Here is a 17,432-nt window from a genome sequence, read left to right as displayed (position 1 = left end):
GAGTACCACTTCCTTAGTGATTTTGATCATGTTTAGCTCCTCCCCCCCTTTAGCCCCCTGTTTGTCCAGTGTTGGGATATTCTTAGTGTCCTCTACTGTAAAGACTGATACAAAATATTCAGTGTTTTTGCCATCTCCATATTTCCCACCATTAATTTCCCAGTCTCATCCTCTAAGGGACCAACATTTACTTTAGCCACCCTTTTTCTTTTTATATAACTATAAAAACTCTATCTGTTTTTATATTTTTTGCTAATTTACTTTCATAATCTATCTTCCCTTTCTTAATCAATCTTTTTGTTATTTTTTTGCTGTCTTTTAAAGTTTTCCCAATCCTCTATCCTCCCACTAGATTTGGCTACCTTATATGCCCTTGTTTTTAGTCGAATACTATCCTTAATTTCTTTACTTAGCCACGGATGGCTGTCTTTTCTTTTACACCCTTTTCTTCTCAGTGGAATATATTTTTTTTGGAAGTTGTAAAATAACTCCTTAAATGTACACCACTGATGATGTATCGTCTTACCCTTTAATCTATTTTCCCAATCCACTCTACTCAATTCCACTCTCATACCTTCATAGTCTCCTTTATTCAAGCTTAGCACGCTTGTTTGAGATCCAACCTTCTCACCCTCTAATTGAATATGGAATTCAACCATGTTATGGTCACTCATTCCAAGGGGATCCTTTACTAGGACATTTTTAATTAATCCTGTCTCGTTACACAGGGCCAGATCTAAGGTTGCTTGCCCCCTGGTCGGTTCAGTTACATACTGCTCAAGAAACCCATCCCTAATACACTCAATGAACTCATCCTCAAGGCAGCCCTGCCCAATTTGATTTGTCCAATTAATATGATAGTTACAATCCCCCATAATTATAGATGTTCGCTTATTACAAGCCTCAACTATTTCCTGATTGATACTCCGTCCGACAGAGTTGCAACTGTTCGGAGGCCTATAGACTACGCCCACTAGTGTTTTTTTCCCCTTATTATTCCTTACCTCCACCCAAACTGTTTCATTATCCTGATCTTTTGACCCAATATCATTTCTCTGTATTACAGTGATTCCTTCCTTTATTAACATAGCCACCCCACCTCCCCTTCCTTCCTGATCGTTAAATAACCTGGTATGTTTAATTCCCAGGCATTGTCACCCTGCAGCCATGTTTCTGTAATGGCCACAAGATCATACCCATATGTAGTTATTTGTGCCATTAACTCGTCTATTTTGTTACGAATGCTACGTGCATTCAGATCGAGAACTTTCAAAGATGTTTTGTGACACTTAGTTCCTGCTTTTGCCCTTTTTATTACTTTACCTTTTACTCCATACCTTCTGCCCCTTCCTGACACGCTCTGGTTTTTAATTTCCCCACTGCTACCTAAGTCTATGACCTTCTCTGTTGTCATTTTTATTATTTGCTCTCTAGGAACCTCCCCCCCACTAGTTAGTTTAAAGCCCTCTCTACAGCCCTAGTTATATGATCCGCCAGGGCTCTAGTCCCAGCACTGGCCAAGTGAAGCCCGTCCCAACGGAACAGCTCCCTCCTGCCCCAGTACTGGTGCGCCAGTGTCCCAGGAAGCAAAACCCATTTCTCCCACACCAGTCTTTGAGCCACGCATTTAACTCTCTAATTTTATTTGTCCTAGCCAAATTCGCTCGTGGCTCAGGTAATAATCCAGAGATTATTACCCTTGAGGTTCTGTTTTTTTAATTTGACCCCTAGCTGCTCATACTCCTTTAACAGAACCGGCTTCCTAGTCCTAACTTTATGTCCTTCCGACTCCAGCCTCTGTGCATCGCCCCCCCACCCCGCCAGTGTCTTCAGCCACCTAGGTCCTACGCTATGGAATTTCCTCCCTAAACCTTGCCGCATCTTAACCCCCCACCACCTTGAAGACCATTCGTAAAACCCACCTCTTTGACCAAGCTTTTAGGTACCTCTTCTAAACTTTCTTTTCTCCAATTACGCTTTGGGATGTTTTTCCATATTAAAGACGCTATATAAATGCAAGTTGTTGCTGCTGAATGGAACGTTCTCCAATTTTACACCCAGTGTCAGCAACAAGTGTTCCCAAGTCAGTTACAGCAGGAATTAGATTCCCAGTAAAGCTTTCTCCATTTTATTCCAACAAATGCTTTAACCCATACCTTAGCAGAACTCCTCAGTGTGACATTTCCATTGGCTACACCAGTTATCCTTGGGGCCTCAGTGAGATTACCTACTTCTAATTAGTGTTCAATTCCAGGTTTCATTTTAATATTCAGTAGATAGAGACACCCTGAAGCTCAGTCTAGTCTGGATTCAAAACCACTTCCCAAGGGCAGCACAGCTTTAAGTGAGTTTCCCTTGTTCAATCAGCTAGAACAGTCTATCCATAACCCTGAACAGTCACTCATTCAGCAAGCAGCGTTACCTCTTGAACTTTCCGCAACAGCTCTACTATGTTATTCCGCAGTTTACAGAGCTTTTCCTGCGCATCCGTCAACTCTGCATCATTCTGTTGCAGTTTTTTCTCAGTTGCTCGGACACGCTCCTCAGCCCGGGTCTGGTAGGCAGTGCAGAGGTTCTTCAGGCCCTCCTCGTACTGTTCAAAATAATCTTTCTGTTTTCGCGCAAAAAAAAATAATTCAGGATAACAATTACAGGAAAGCGGCTTTAATGGATCTGGGATTTTACCCATCCAAGACCTGCCCCAGGGATGGGTAAAGTCCCAGCGGCTAAGTGGGTAGCACTCTCGCCTGCGCGTCAGAAGGTTGTGGGTTCAAGTTTCACTCCAGAGGCCGGAGCACAAAATCTAGGCCGACACTTCAGTGAAGTACTGAGGGAGTGCTGCACTGTCAGAGGTGCCGTCTTTCGGATGAGACGTTAAACCTCGGGTGGATGTAAAAGATCCCATGGCACTATTTCGAAGAAGAGCAGGGGAGTTATCCCCGGTGTCCTGGCCAATATTTATCCCTCAACCAACATCACTAAAACAGATTATCTGGTCAACAACACATTGCCATTTATGGGAACTTGCGTAAATTGGCTTCAAAACTACTTAATTGACTGCAAAGCACTATGGGACGCCCTGAGGTTGTGTAAGGCGCTATATAAATGAAGCCTTTCTTCCAACAACCTCCTTTACCTCGGAAGGTAGATAAGCAATGTACAGATTTTCGTCACTGAAAGGTTGTCATCTTCCAAAATTGCATAGATTCCAGAACAGTTCCCGTGGATTGGGAGGTAGCAAATGTAACCCCACTATTTAAGAAAGGAGGGAGAGAGAAAACGGGGAACTACAGACCAGTTAGCCTGACATCAGTAGTAGGGAAAATGCTAGAATCTATTATTAAGGACGTGGTAACAGGACACTTAGAAAATAATAATAGGATTGGGCAGAGTCAACGCGGATTTATGAAAGGGAAATCATATTTGACAAATCTGTTAGAATTTTTTGAGGTTGTAACGAGCAGAATAGACAAGGGGGAACCATGTGGTGTATTTTGATTTTCAGAAGACATTCAATAAGGTGCCATACAAGAGGTTATTAAACAAAATTAGGGCTCATGGGATTGGGGGTAATATACTAGCATGGATTGAGGATTGGTTAACGGACAGAAAACAGTAGGAATGAACGGGTCATTTTCGGGTTGGCAGGCTGTAACTAGTGGGGTACCGCAAGGATCAGTGCTTGGGCCTCAGCTATTCACAATCTATATCCATGATTTGGATGAAGGAACAAATGTAATATATCCAAGTTTGCTGATGATACAAAACTGGGTGGGAATGTAAGTTGTTAGGAGGATGCAAAGAGGGTTCAAAGGGATATAGACAGGCAAGAACATGGCAAATGGAACATAATGTGGAGACATGTGAAATTATCCACTTTGGTAGGAAAAATAGAAAAGCAGAGTATTTTTTAAATGGAGAGAGATTGGGAAATGTTGGTGTTCAGCAGGACCTGGGTGTCCTTGTACACAAATCACTGAAAGTTAACATGCAGGTACAGCAAGCAATTAGGAAAGCAAATGGTATGTGGGCCTTTATTACAAGAGGATTTGAGTATAAGAGTAAAGACGTCTTACTGCAATTATATAGGGCCCTGGTGAGACCACACCTGGAGTATTGTGTACAGGTTTGGTCTCCTGACCTAAGGAAGGATAAACTTGCCATAGAGGGAGTGCAACAAAGGTTCACCAGACTGATTCCTGGGATGCGGGGATTGTCCTACGAGGAGAGATTGAGTAGACTAGGCCTATATTCTCTAGAGTTTAGAAGAATGAGAGGTGATCTCATTGAAACATACAAAATTCTTACAGGGCTTGACAGGGTAGATGCAGGGAGGATGTTTCCCTTGGCTGGGGAGTCTAGAACCAGGGGTCACAGTCTCAGAATAAGGGGTCGGCCATTTAGGACTGAGATGAGGAGAAATGTCTTCACTCAGAGGGTGGTGAATCTTTGGAATTCCCTACCCCAGAGGGCTGTGGAGGCTCAGTCGTTGAGTATATTCAAGACAGAGGTCGATAGATTTTTGGATATTAAGGGAATCGAGGGCTATGGGGATAGTGCAGGAAAGTGGAGTTGAGGTCGAAGATCAGCCATGATCTTATTAAATGGCGGAGCAGGCTTGCTGGGCCGAATGGCCTACTCCTGCTCTTATTTCTTATGTAGGGATTCCAAGCAGGCACAGTAAGTCACCACTCTCCGTCACACAAGTAAGCATGATTCCCTGGCCTACAGCCGACAATCCATATCCAGTCTAACCTCAATGGTGTTCTTGTAGCCTGCATTAGTCCGTTTTCCTCTTTAGATTCCGAGTACCAGAGGAAGGAAACACCCAACTTTGCTCAACCCTCCCCCAGCACGCCGGTTTAGATCAACAACTTGCCGCGTGGAAAGTAATGACCGTTTACTATTGCCTTGCAATTCTCCCTGCCAAGGACTGCCTACATCTGTGGATTTATATATTTATTTATATATATTAAAACAAATGATCTGAAGCACAGCAGCAATCCTGACAATGTGTCACAGAACGCTGGGATACAAGATAGGAAATTTAACCCTGCAATTCTCCACATACTGAGTTTTCAATCTCAATGAGAAAGAAGACAGACTTGCATTTATATAGCACCTTTCACGACCACTGGACGTCCCAAAGCGCTTTACTGTGAAGGTACCAATTCAAGAAAACAGACTTCCCCAAAAGATGGGAGATGAAAGGGGGTTGGTGAGGCGGTACGGAAAGTCAGCCATTTGGAAAAAAAAAAGGGATGTGCATTTCTATAGCACCTTCCTGCATCCAATGAAGTGCTTCATAACCAATGAATTATTGTTGAAGTGCAGCCATTATGATCAGCAAATGCAGCAGGCAATTTACAACAGGGTCCCACAAATGGTAAATGAGATGAATGTCCGGTTAATCTGTTTCACTTTGGCAGGTGTTGGTTGAACTCCTTTACTTTTCTTCAAATAGTGCCATGGGATCTTCTCCATCCACCTGAACCACCAAAACAAGGCTTTGATTTACTGTCTCAACCAAAAGACAATACCCCAGTACTGCACTAAAGTAGGAGCCAAGTTTCTGTGCTCAAATCCTAGAGTGGGGTTTGAACCCACAGGAAAGAGTGCGACCAACTTAGCCAAGATAACTCTTGTGCAAATCCTACCAGCCAGCTGGTTTGTACAGCAACACTAGAGGAGGCATGGAAGCAAGTCTTTAGCATCTGCCAAATGCCCCACCAGCACATACAAATCATAGAACATGTGAAACACAGACACTTGGGGGGGGAAAAAAAATAGGGAGCTATGAAGTAAATGTTTTGCACTTTTGTGCTAAAACTTACCAGAGGGAATGAAGCCAGCTCTTCTGGAGTCATTGAACTCAGCTCCTCCTTTGTTATCCTGTAATTTGGTGGCAGAAAATACCGCAAAGCGTTTCTAAACAGAAGGGAAGAGAGAAAAATAATTTAAATTAAACCATATCCACTCTTAAAATACTATAAATAAAATTGAGAACAGATTGGTGCAACACCTCATCTCAAGAGAATAAAAGCATAGCAATAGCAAATGCCAGGCTACATGGCTGTGTGTATTAGGTACCAATCCATGAACTGGAGACAAGCAGCCACAAACATTTAACTTAGAAGTGTGATGGGAGTGTTCCCGGAGACTCGGTGGATAAATGCACTGTGTAGTGCAATAATGACCCACAAGACCAAGGTTCAATCCTTGGGATGTGAAGAGTTTGGCATTCAAGTGGGCGTCACTGGCAAGGCCAGCATTTATTGCCCAACCCGAATTGCCCTCAAGAAGGTGGTGGTGGCGGTGAGCCACCGCCTTGCACCGCTGCAGTCCGTGTGGTGAAGGTTCTCCCACAGTGCTGTTAGGGAGGGAGTTCCAGGATTTTGATCCAGTGACAATGACGGAGCGGCGATATATTTCCAAGTCAGGATGGTGTGTGACTTGGAGGTGGTGGTGTTCCCATGCGCCTGCTGCCCTTGCCCTTCTAGGTGGAAGAGGTCGCGGGTTTGGGAGGTGTTGCTGAAGAACTGTCCCAGCAGTGAGGCATGCTACTACTGGCTCCAGTGTGCATAGGCAAACAAGGGGGAAAATAACATTTAAAAACCTTAGCCAGGGTTCCAACTCCTGCTCACTACCCTGTGACCCATGCTGGAAAATGCACGGATGAGGACCAAATTATTATTGGCCTCAGATGAGATGCCTCCAGGGTACAGTAGGCCATTGATACTCAATATCCAGGATTGGACATCAAGAATAGCCACTTAGACGAGGGCTACTAGTACTTGATGTATCCCAGTACAAGCCACTGCCTTAAGAGGAGCAAACATTGAAAAGTAAATTATGGAGAAATGCCCCCTCTTTGTTTCGGGGAGGAAAAACTGAACAACCACAACATCATTTTTATTATGAAGATGTCATGTTTAAATATAAGCATGTTCCTTGCGGTTGTGTTGCACATTTTCCTTGACCTGCGACATGGAAGGTAGACAAGTCCGACGAGCCATCGACTCCCTCACCTGAAGCTGACCACAAGAGCTTCCACAGTCTCTCTGCTGGTTGTCGGTTGTGTGGTGTCTGGCTCCATCCTGGTACTGTCTGAAGTTGATCCTGTTTCCACAGATATGTCCTCCTCCCCGCCCAGTGTGTCAGGCGTCTGGTATTCTGGAGATGGCGGTTTCATCAGCCTCACATCCACACTTCCCTTCTCAACCCTGCAGGGATAAAACATGTCAAACTGAATTGATTAAAACAATTCTCAACCATATGAAGTATTCACAAAAATGACAGCTGGATACAGTCGCTATCTGTCCCTCTTGGCTGGTTTCACAGCAGTTAGCCAGGGAGCTGGTTATGGTTCATCTGCGCCAACATTTTACGATTTGAGGTTTCTGGGCCAAAGTGGGATGTTAATGTGTGCTTGAAAGAAAACATTAGAAGGAATAAATGGAATCAGCAAGAGAATCAGTAACAGAGAATGCACTGACACACACAAGACGCTGACTGACACAGACAGACAGTAAAAGGAGAGAGACAGATTGAAGGAAGAGAATATGATGTGGGTCAAGAACTACAAGAAACAACAGATTGAGAGCTGGATACGTTTAATCATGATTCTGCTGACTCTAAATTGATTTAAAGAAAGACTTGCATTTATATAGAACCTTTCACAACCACTGGACATCCCAAAGTGCTTTACAGCCAATTAAGTACTTTTTGAAATGTAGTCATTGTTGTAATGTAAGAAACGCGGCAGCCAATTTGCGCACAGCAAGCTCCCACAAACAGCAATGTGATAACGACCAGATAATCTGTTTGTGTTATTGATTGAGGGATAAATATTGGCCAGGACACCGGGGATAACTCCCCTGCTCTTCTTTGAAATAGTGCCATGGGATCTTTTACGTCCACCTGAGAGAGCAGACGGGACCTCGGTTTAACGTCTCATCTGAAAAATGCACCTCCAACAGTGCAGCACTCCCTCAGTACTGCACTGGGGTGTCAACCTAGATTTTTGTGCTCAAGTCCTGGACTCTCAACCTTCTGACTCAGAGGCGAGGGTGCTACCAACTGAGCCACAGCTGACACGGGGTATGATTTAATCTGCCCACTCATCGACCTGAAACGTTAACTCTGTTTCTCTCTTCACAGCTGCTGCCTTACCTGCTGAGTATTTCCAGCATTTTCTGTTTTTATTTCTGGAGTACAGTGTTCAGTTCTGAGCATCGCACCATAAGGATATATTGGCCTCGGAGGGCATGCAATGCAGATTCACCAAAATGATGCCGGGACTAAAAAGAGTAAATTAGGAGGACAGGTTTCATAGATCAGGCTTGTATTCCCTCAAGTATAGAAGATTAAGGGGTGAGCTAATGGAGTTATTTAAGATGATTAAAGGATATGATAGGGTAGATAGAAACTATTTCCTCTGGTGGAGAGTCCAGAACAAGGGTGCATAACCTTAAAATTAGAGCTAGGCCGTTCAGGGGTGACATCAGAAAGCACTTCTTCACACAAAGGGCAGTGGAAATTTGGAACACTCACCCTCAAAAAGCTGTTGAGGCGAGGTCAATTGAATATTTCAAAACTGAGATTGATAGATTGTGTTAGGTAAGGGTATTAAGGGCTATGGAACCAAGGCGGGTAAATGGAGTTCAGATACAGATTAGACATATCATCATTGAATGATGGTACAGGCTCGAAGGGCTGAATGGCCTACTCCTGCGTTCACTACCAGGGTGCATCTATCTGATGCACTGCTGAAAAAGCTTAGATATCTTGGTCCAATGCACACCTTGAAATCCCTAAGCCTTGGCATTTGCCTACCTAAACCCAAGTTCTCTGGTCCTAAGTAAGTGGGATATGCCCCCACAAGAAGCGGCTGTATACTTATTAGTCAAACGGAAAGGTTATATTTCTCAATAGTTTTGTTTGGAGACTCAAGAAGGGGAAAGGCTTCCACATGTCAGATAGTTAATTGACCAGAACAAAAATAGGAGACTGGATATTCGCAACTTCAGTCCCAGTGGGTGTAGGCCTGCAGTACAACATTGCCTTGTACTGTTAGCACATTCATAAAGAATTTGGCTCTGGCACACAATTTTATCACATTGTTGTGGCAACATAGGAGGGGCCTTTGTTCTGCTTCAAACCTATTCTTCACTTGATACAGGACTTATAGCCACCATCAGGTACAAAGATGAAATAATGATTCAGTCCCAACACCGTACACATCATCATAAATACAATTTTTTCTTTAAAAACGAAGAGCAATACACATTAGACGCCATTGGAGAAGGACACACAGATCAGAGTTGTAGTGAGAAGCTGCTGCAATTAAAGGATGGATTAGTTTCAACACATCTTTACAGATTCCAAATATTACACAATGTTCAAAACACTGAATTATTTTTGAAAATGCTGATGTGACAAAACAGCTAACAAAAGAGCCATACAGTCAAGAGGGCTACAGGTCTGATTTTTTTTTTGAAACAGAGAAACTTAGGTGCCGGGTCAAGACCTTGCGACAGACAGCAGCAAGGTTTAAAGAGAGCAGAGAAGACAGAAAGTGGTGGATACATGACACTGAGCGCGAGTTTTAAAAGCCGCTGAACTGCAGGAGGAAGGGAAAACTGAGGGACGGTGAGGAGTTCTACCACTGAGGTCCTGGGACAGAACAAATTGAAGTAGAAGACAGTGCGATGAGTCTTGATTTCAAAATAGTGAGGATGAAAAAGAGCAGATAGAGCAGCTCTACGGTAGCTTATAAATAGCACAAGTGATTTGCTACTCAAACTGGCATTTTCATTGCTTACTGGGCTTTCAATGTAACACTGTGGTTCCTGGACAGCAGGTAGTTCTTGAAGAGGTGTGATGCTGTGACAAATCACTTGCCCTACTTATAAATCACATGCAGGGAGCGAGGAGCAAGGAAAGAAAAAGCAATATTCTCACCATCTGTCTCTTGGAGTGGTTGCAGTCGGGACGTAGTCAAACTTGACTTTCCACCGCACTGACTGCTTGCTTGCTGCAACAGCAGTGACTCGCCCTGTGTGCCACTCCTTATTCACCTTCACTTCTACAAGCAGCCCCCGGTCTGTACAGGAACGACAAAAAGTTTCAGTAGCTAAGATGCGGGCTACCCAATACATTGAAGGAAAGATTTTTTTTTGGATTTTTTTTTAATGTACACAATACTCCTTGTAAAGTTTGACCTTTATTTTTAATTTGAAGCTCCGTGTGACATCCTAGTCTCTGGTCATAGTGTTAACTTGCTTTCTACTGAGCCTTACTGCACGAGTCCGCAGGGTGGCCACCTCTTTCCACCAGTGCAGCACTCTTGAACATTTCAACATGACGAGCAATGCACTCGATCAGAAAATGGAAACACAGATTCTCACCTTTCAGAGTGCTGGCCACCTCCTCCTCCTCCTCCTCCTCCTCCACCTCTCCTCCACTATCTGAAATCTGTAACAAAACACAGTTAGACACTTCTCACTGGGGGGGGGGGGGGGGGGGGGGGGGAACACAAACCACCAGCTCCATGCTTTACAAAAAAACCCACTGATAACTGTCACAACCAGACAACAGGCACAAGTACGATGCTGCAATCATATAGATCCTACAAGAAGAAAAAGAGGGGGGGTTAACATGCAGGCATTTAAAGGAAGCACTGAAAAACAATTCCTGCCATCTTGCAATGATCCAAGTAAAACAGCAGTAAAAGATTCTGACAAAAGGTCATCGACCTGAAACGTTAGCTCGGTTTCTCTCTCCACAGAGGTTGCCTGGCCAGCTGAGTATTTCCAGCATCCGCAGTATTTTACTTTAGTAAAAGGTTTTCCCCTGAATGTTTGAGTGTTGCTGGGGCATTGTATGTGAAGCTGAACGACTGTTTGCACAAAACGGTCTTGGCCCATTCCACCCCTTCCCCCCTCATGAAGTTACCCAAGATAATAATTCAGATCTGAGAACGGTCTCTGTTACCAGGATTACTCCTTAAACTGCAAGGGAAAGTATGGGGAAATAGTTCAAAACACTACCACTGCTGCACACTGGGGGGGGGGGGGGGGGGCGGGAGCAGCGAGCGCCTCTGCCCGATGCATCCCTGCAAGTGTATGGCCAAGACTAGTAACTCACTGCAGTGAAACTGGCCTGTGTCCCATCACTAAATGATCCAGCGTGTTGGATCTCCAACTTCAAGTACCATACCTTTAAAAGAAAAAAGCTCTGCTGACGGCTCAACTGGTCAGAATAGGGAGCAGTAGCTCCATATATAAACTAGGAAGAGGCCAGGTTGCAACCCCAGCCCGTGTCGAGTCAGTAGATCTTACCCCAGCCCGTGTCGAGTCAGTAGATCTTACCCCAGCCCGTGTCGAGTCAGTAGATCTTACCCCAGCCCGTGTCGAGTCAGTAGATCTTACCCTAGCCCGTGTCGAGTTAGATCTTACCCCAGCCCGTGTCGAGTCAGTAGATCTTACCCCAGCCCGTGTCGAGTTAGTAGATCTTACCCCAGCCCGTGTCGAGTTAGTAGATCTTAGCCCAGCCCGTGTCGAGTTAGTAGATCTTAGCCCAGCCCGTGTCGAGTTAGTAGATCTTAGCCCAGCCCGTGTCGAGTTAGTAGATCTTAGCCCAGCCCGTGTCGAGTTAGTAGATCTTAGCCCAGCCCGTGTCGAGTTAGTAGATCTTAGCCCAGCCCGTGTCGAGTTAGTAGATCTTACTGTGATGGGAGTGCAAAAATTGACTTAAATGTATTTTTAGCAAAGAGAAACCGGACAGTGTTTCTGCTGCCCATTACATGTGTGGACAGTGGATGAGGACAGCATTAGACTCGGTTGTGAAGATATTCCCTCTTTAGGCTCCCCTGAGTATTTATTATTGAGGCAAGGTGCTGGATGGTGACCAGCACCAAATGTACCCCAGCAGAAGTCAGCACCTTTGGAAGAGAAGTATAAAATGGCAACAAAAAAAAGTGGTAGTGTCAGAGATTGGGAGCAAATCACCTGTTCATCATCTAAGTGACTGAGCAACAAGTGGCACAGAGGAGAGGATAGGGGGAGTGGGTAAACAAGGAGACTAGACCTACTGAGGTGCTACATATAAAATAGTCGTTGATAAATTTGTCGTGCTACCTCCACGACATCGGTCGTGTCCTTTTTCAGGCGCTTTGACTCGGAAACCTTTGTGGATATCTTCATCTTCCTTTCTTCCAGCTCCTCCTCCTCCTCCTCCTCGTCTTCCTCCTCGTCGTCCTCCTCACTGCTTTCTATTGCTGTATTCCTCTTTCTTGTCCCTGCAGACTGTGGGAAGGAAAAGCAGATTCATTTATATATATTTTTTTTTTTTTTTTTTTTAAATGAGGCTTCTGGAATTAGGAAGTACTGAAAAGAAATCTCCTGACAACTTCCAGTGATCCAATTCAGAGCAGGGCTTTAGTTGAGGAGTTTCTTGGGAGCTGTATGTGAAGTTAAAGACTGTAAAAGTTCCCTGGCAGGTTTCTTGCTTCCCCTTCTAGAAAGTCTCATCATCGCAGACGCTGTAACCCGGATGAAAGGGGAAAACAACCTCCCCAAGCCTCTGTTCCTGTACAAGCACTTGCTAGGAGGAACGTGGAGGCTAAATGACCTCCTTGGCCTACGCTCGAGGCCCCATTCTCCTTGCTTGAGGAAGCACCTGGCCTCTGCTTGGTACCTCCCCAGCATAAAACTCACCAGGTCCAGAAATAGTATGTAAAAATCTATGTACTGCCCACTGCAAACAATACATTGGAGTTCTCGGTTTCGTGCTCCTGTGTAAGTTTGGAGGGTCTCCTTCTCACTCCAAACCATCAAAAGTTTTAACAAACTGTTTCTTTCCCCCTGTCCTGGAGCTGAAAGGGTACAAGCACTTGGCAATCTGCAAGCTTCCATCATGCAAGCAAAAATTAAACTCTCACTGACTTGAGAACTTAAGACCACTTCGCCACAGGACGTCCCCCTGCAGTAGCTTGAAAGGAACAAGCTACGTTAGCAGCGCAACAGTACTACAGACTGAAAACATACTGCTGAATCAAGACCCATCTGCAATACAAGACAAGCAAGTAGTGCCACCTTAATATGGAGCAGAACTTAAAAAAGAAATTTGAGTCTGTAACATTAAAAACAGCCCATGGTGTAGCACAAAACAGAGGCCAGGAGTTGGCTGGTGTAGTAAATGGAAAATCTGTATTGGTGCTGTTCTGAGGCTCAGTTTAAGACATCTTGTTGGAAGAGTTGAGGACATTTGCTGTGCATTCAACTTGTGCTGAATTGTGAGTCAAAGTCATAACAGCCCATTTCTCAGCATGCATATGATAATAAATTGGCACTGAAGTTCCTTTAAAGATCCATTTTATATAAAGTAATTTTAAATACCTGTGCTGCCCTACTCAGTGTCCCCTTCCTGTGTCCAAAGTTCTTTGCTCCTTTCACCTGCTGACTCTTCATGCTTGCAGAGACGAAAGGAGCATTCCTCATAGAGGTAGAAGGCTCAACTCCAACCCTGGAAGAGACCATCGGTCGTTGCGGAGATCTTCCTGTGTTGGTTGCCGCTTTCTTACTAGTAACGCTGGTGGGAGTGGTCGCGACTCTGCTTACAGATCTAGCTGCAGATCCCCTTCGCGGTAAAGCTTGGGATTTCATTGAAGGCGGGTGGCTTGGAGCATTTTTGATGATATCAGCTAGAGGAGGCGATCGCGGTCGCTGGCCACTTGCGGATGACTGACCCTACAGACAAATTAAAGTAAAACACAAATACACAGCTCAACTTCGGACTTCAAAGTGACTTCAAAAAGTCTTCAGATTATTTTAATTAAACTGTATCGATCATCAGCCAGATTTCTTCCCTTCAGGCCTCAGAGCCATACACCATTAACAAGGCAAGATGAGCAGAAAAGTTTCCACATCTCTTACCAATTTTTATTCTGGCACTGGCTAACAGAAGGGTAAACTGGGGACGTTTGCTGATTTCTTTCCCCCAAATCCCGAAAGATGGGGTGAAGGCCTTTGCTCAAGCAGATGCAAAGGCCCTATGTGAAATGTGCTTGGACACACTCAATCCAGAGTCCACACCACGAATCTTGTAGCCCGCTACAGACAGCAAATTGGCAATCTCCCTTAGAAAGGCCACATAATGGCTAGTCTGGGATGTCCTCACAGAAGTTTAGGAGAGCTGTCTTGAAGAATTTTCCCACTCTACTCTGACTAGTTTCCATTATCTTAACTGCTATGGATGTTAGGTTATTGGGCCCATCGTCATCATTGTATCCTCACTTTACTAATCTGGTGAAGTATCTTGGTGATTAACCGTTTATACCAAATGTCTTTTACACGAACATCACCAAAACTTATTTTACAACCATGACATGTCATTATGAACACATTCTTGCTGTTGGCACTAGAGCTCCAGAGGTAATTCTCAGCAGCATCACAAACAGGAACTTTTAGAAAAACGGAGTGGGGTAGCCTAGTGGCCATCTACCAGAGAATGTAGAAGATTACCCAGGTATTGCTTATCCACAAAACACGGGAGAAATTTAACCCAGCCAATTTCTGCCCTAACAGCTTCCTCCCAATCATCAGTAAAGTCATGGAAGGAGTCACCAGTAATGCCATCAAGCACCACCCAATTGACCAATGACCTAATCATGGATGCTCAGTTTCGATTCCACCACAATTACTCAGCTTCAGACCTCATCGCAGCCTTGATCCACACAGGAGCTGAATGCCAGGAGATGTCTGTCTAAACATCAAGACAGCATTCAACTAATATTGTACGAAGGAGCTATAGCGAAACTGAAGTCAATGGGGGTCAAAAGGAAAAACGTTCCAGTAGATGGAGTCATACCTGACACAAGGGATGATAGTAATGGTTGTCGGGAGTCCAGTCATTGCAGTCCAAGGATATGCAGGCTCTCTCAGGGAATCGACCTTGGCCGAATCATCTTCAGCCATTTCATCAATGACCTTCCCTCCAGCATAAGGTAGGGAATGGGACTGCTCACTGACTATTCCAGTGTGCAGCTCCATTCACAACTCCTCCCATAATGAAGCATTCCACGCCAGCCTACTGCAGGACCTGGATAACATTCAGACTTGGGCTGACAAATGGTAGGTAACATGCACGCCATTTAAGCGGCAGGTAATGACCATTTCAAATAAGAAAATGCCCAGCCAGCTCCCCATGACCTTCAGTGGCACCACCATCACCGAGTCCCCCAATCAAGATCTTGGGGGTCATTAGTGACTAGAAGCATAACTGAACCAGCCATATTAACCGTGGCTACAAGAGCATGGCAGTAGGTGAGTACTCTGCAACAAGTGGCTCGCCTCACAAACCCTCCATCTACAAGGCTCAAGTCAGGAGTGTGATGAAATAGTCACCACTTGCCTAACTGGGTGCAGCCGCAACATTCAAGAAGCTTGACACCACCAAAGACAGAACAGTCTGCTGGAATGGTGCCTTAGTCACTAGGCTCAATATTCACACCCTCCATCACCAGTGTACGATCTCCAGGCTACACTGCAGCAACTCACCAAGGTTACTTTGACAGTACCCCCTCCCCTACAACCTTCATCAGCGAGCAGGATAAGAGCAGCAATGATGTGGAAACGCCATCATCTCCAAGATCCCCTTCAAGTCACACATCCTGATTTGGACATCATTGCTGAGTCATTATCCCGGAATTCCCTACCCAACACCATTGTGGGAGCATCATCTCCACTAGGGTTGCAACAGTTCAAGGGGAAGGCCCAACACCACCTTCTGAAAGCAACAAATTCGGGCAATAAATGCGGCCATGCCAGCGTCTCCCACATCCAGAGAATAAATTTAAAAAACAACTTGCTATACTTTTGCTATCAGCAGGACAATTATGACCGCCCCTGTTCACATATTGGCTTGTCCTCTGTCATTTAGAGGCAGCAGCTAGAGCAAATGGAAGAGGTCATCATTCCCAAACTCACTAACTGTCTCACTTCCCATCCCCCAACGCTGTGCCTGAAAACCAAGTCACAGCTACACCCCAGAAGGAAACAGCAAAGGCCAGTAAGCCTGAATACACAGGCTGCTGAAATTAATCCTCATGGTGTAAGTTACTTACCGCGCACGTGTATAACGGTGCCAATTTCACACGCGTGAAAGTATCACCGTGACCAGTTACAATTCAATCCAACGATGTACAACCCTGACCCTCCCATTCTCTGGACTCCACAGCACACATGCACCACTCACCTCCAGCGAAGGTCTGCAGCTGACCTCCAGCGGCAGTTTCTTTAAATCTGCCTGGGAACGGACGGGCATGTTTTTCTGGAAACAAGTAAAATTAGAAATAAAATCCTCTTCCAAAATAAAACAGCAAAAAACATATTTTAATCTACCAAAAAAAAAAATCGAAGCAAAAAATTAAAGGTGGAAATAGCTTAATTTTCCATAAAGTTTTGTTGAAAATAAATGTAGAAATATTTTAATTCTCTACAGACACGTTACACTCACACAAGGTGATTGGGAAAAATAGAAGCATTTTTGTCCAAGATTTAACATGGTATTTGCTTGTTAGTTTTTCATGGTACGCAAGGGGTTAAAAACCAGCTCCACACTCAGCAAAACAAGCTCGAGTTTATTTCACTAAGAATACTACAGATCCCGTTTTGTCTCGAGCAGGTGTCCAAGTGATAGAGCACACCATTCAATTCAAACAGAAACACCTCGTGGGATTTGATCAAGTATGTGTTTCATTGGCAGTTATTTTTTTAAATCAAGTTATTTAAATTTGTTTGGTCCGGGTAACTTTTTTTTTAAAACAAAAAGGTATTAATCAGTCTTATTCAAATTGTTGTTGAGAGGGGCGAGAGAGAGAGAGCGAGAGAGAGAGAGAGAGAGAGAGAGAGAGGAGAGTGGGGGCTCATCTAAAGACACCAGAGAGATTGTGTCAGGTTGGATAGCTTCTATGGACAGTGATAAAAAGATCACACTGTACATTTTAGTTTAGCATCTCAACCATGACTATTAGTTTCTACTTACTTGAGGAGATAGTTAAGCTTGACAATTACTGGAAAACTACATTGCAACATTCTTACTATTCATCTATTGTTTGATAATGTTTTTATATTTGAAAGCCCAAGTCACACTCCGGTGTTATTCTGCCACATTCTGATGTCAAGGTAGATCACATGAGGAAGCATGATAAAACTGGTAAGCTCAAATAAAGTGAAGAGGGTTGCCTATTTGGTCATGCTACTAATTTACCTAGCTTTCTAGACAAGTGAAAGTACTCTCTGAAACACAGTGAGCAAAGGCTCACCTATGGAAGTGTTGGAGATGCTGAATCCAAAAAATATGAATTATTAAAAAATGAAACCCCAAGACACAATCTTTTATAGAATTGAATAGTTTAAATGCCCAGAGTC

The 17,432-nt window shown here is 44.2% G+C and overlaps 1 protein-coding gene across 1 annotated transcript in view; it reads right to left on the bottom strand.

Annotated features, from left to right (window-relative positions):
* morc2 (MORC family CW-type zinc finger 2) overlaps nt 1-17,432 on the bottom strand; it is a 74,588-nt gene that overhangs the window by 3,346 nt on the left and 53,810 nt on the right. Inside the window, exons 18-25 of the mRNA XM_085961379.1 lie at nt 16,258-16,332; nt 13,401-13,751; nt 12,141-12,308; nt 10,410-10,476; nt 9,964-10,105; nt 7,029-7,223; nt 5,835-5,928; nt 2,423-2,611 (exon numbers count right to left, since the gene is read on the bottom strand). Of these exons, the coding sequence (XP_085817505.1) occupies nt 2,423-2,611; nt 5,835-5,928; nt 7,029-7,223; nt 9,964-10,105; nt 10,410-10,476; nt 12,141-12,308; nt 13,401-13,751; nt 16,258-16,332 (1,281 nt within the window). The remainder of the gene's footprint in view (nt 1-2,422; nt 2,612-5,834; nt 5,929-7,028; nt 7,224-9,963; nt 10,106-10,409; nt 10,477-12,140; nt 12,309-13,400; nt 13,752-16,257; nt 16,333-17,432) is intronic.

Source organism: Somniosus microcephalus, chromosome 19, assembly GCF_052327205.1.
Source record: "Somniosus microcephalus isolate GS21.2 chromosome 19, FLI_Smic_1.0, whole genome shotgun sequence".
NCBI lineage: Eukaryota > Metazoa > Chordata > Chondrichthyes > Squaliformes > Somniosidae > Somniosus > Somniosus microcephalus.
The sequence above is the reverse complement of the archived record's forward strand: the minus strand, read 5'-3'. Positions and strand labels throughout refer to the sequence as shown.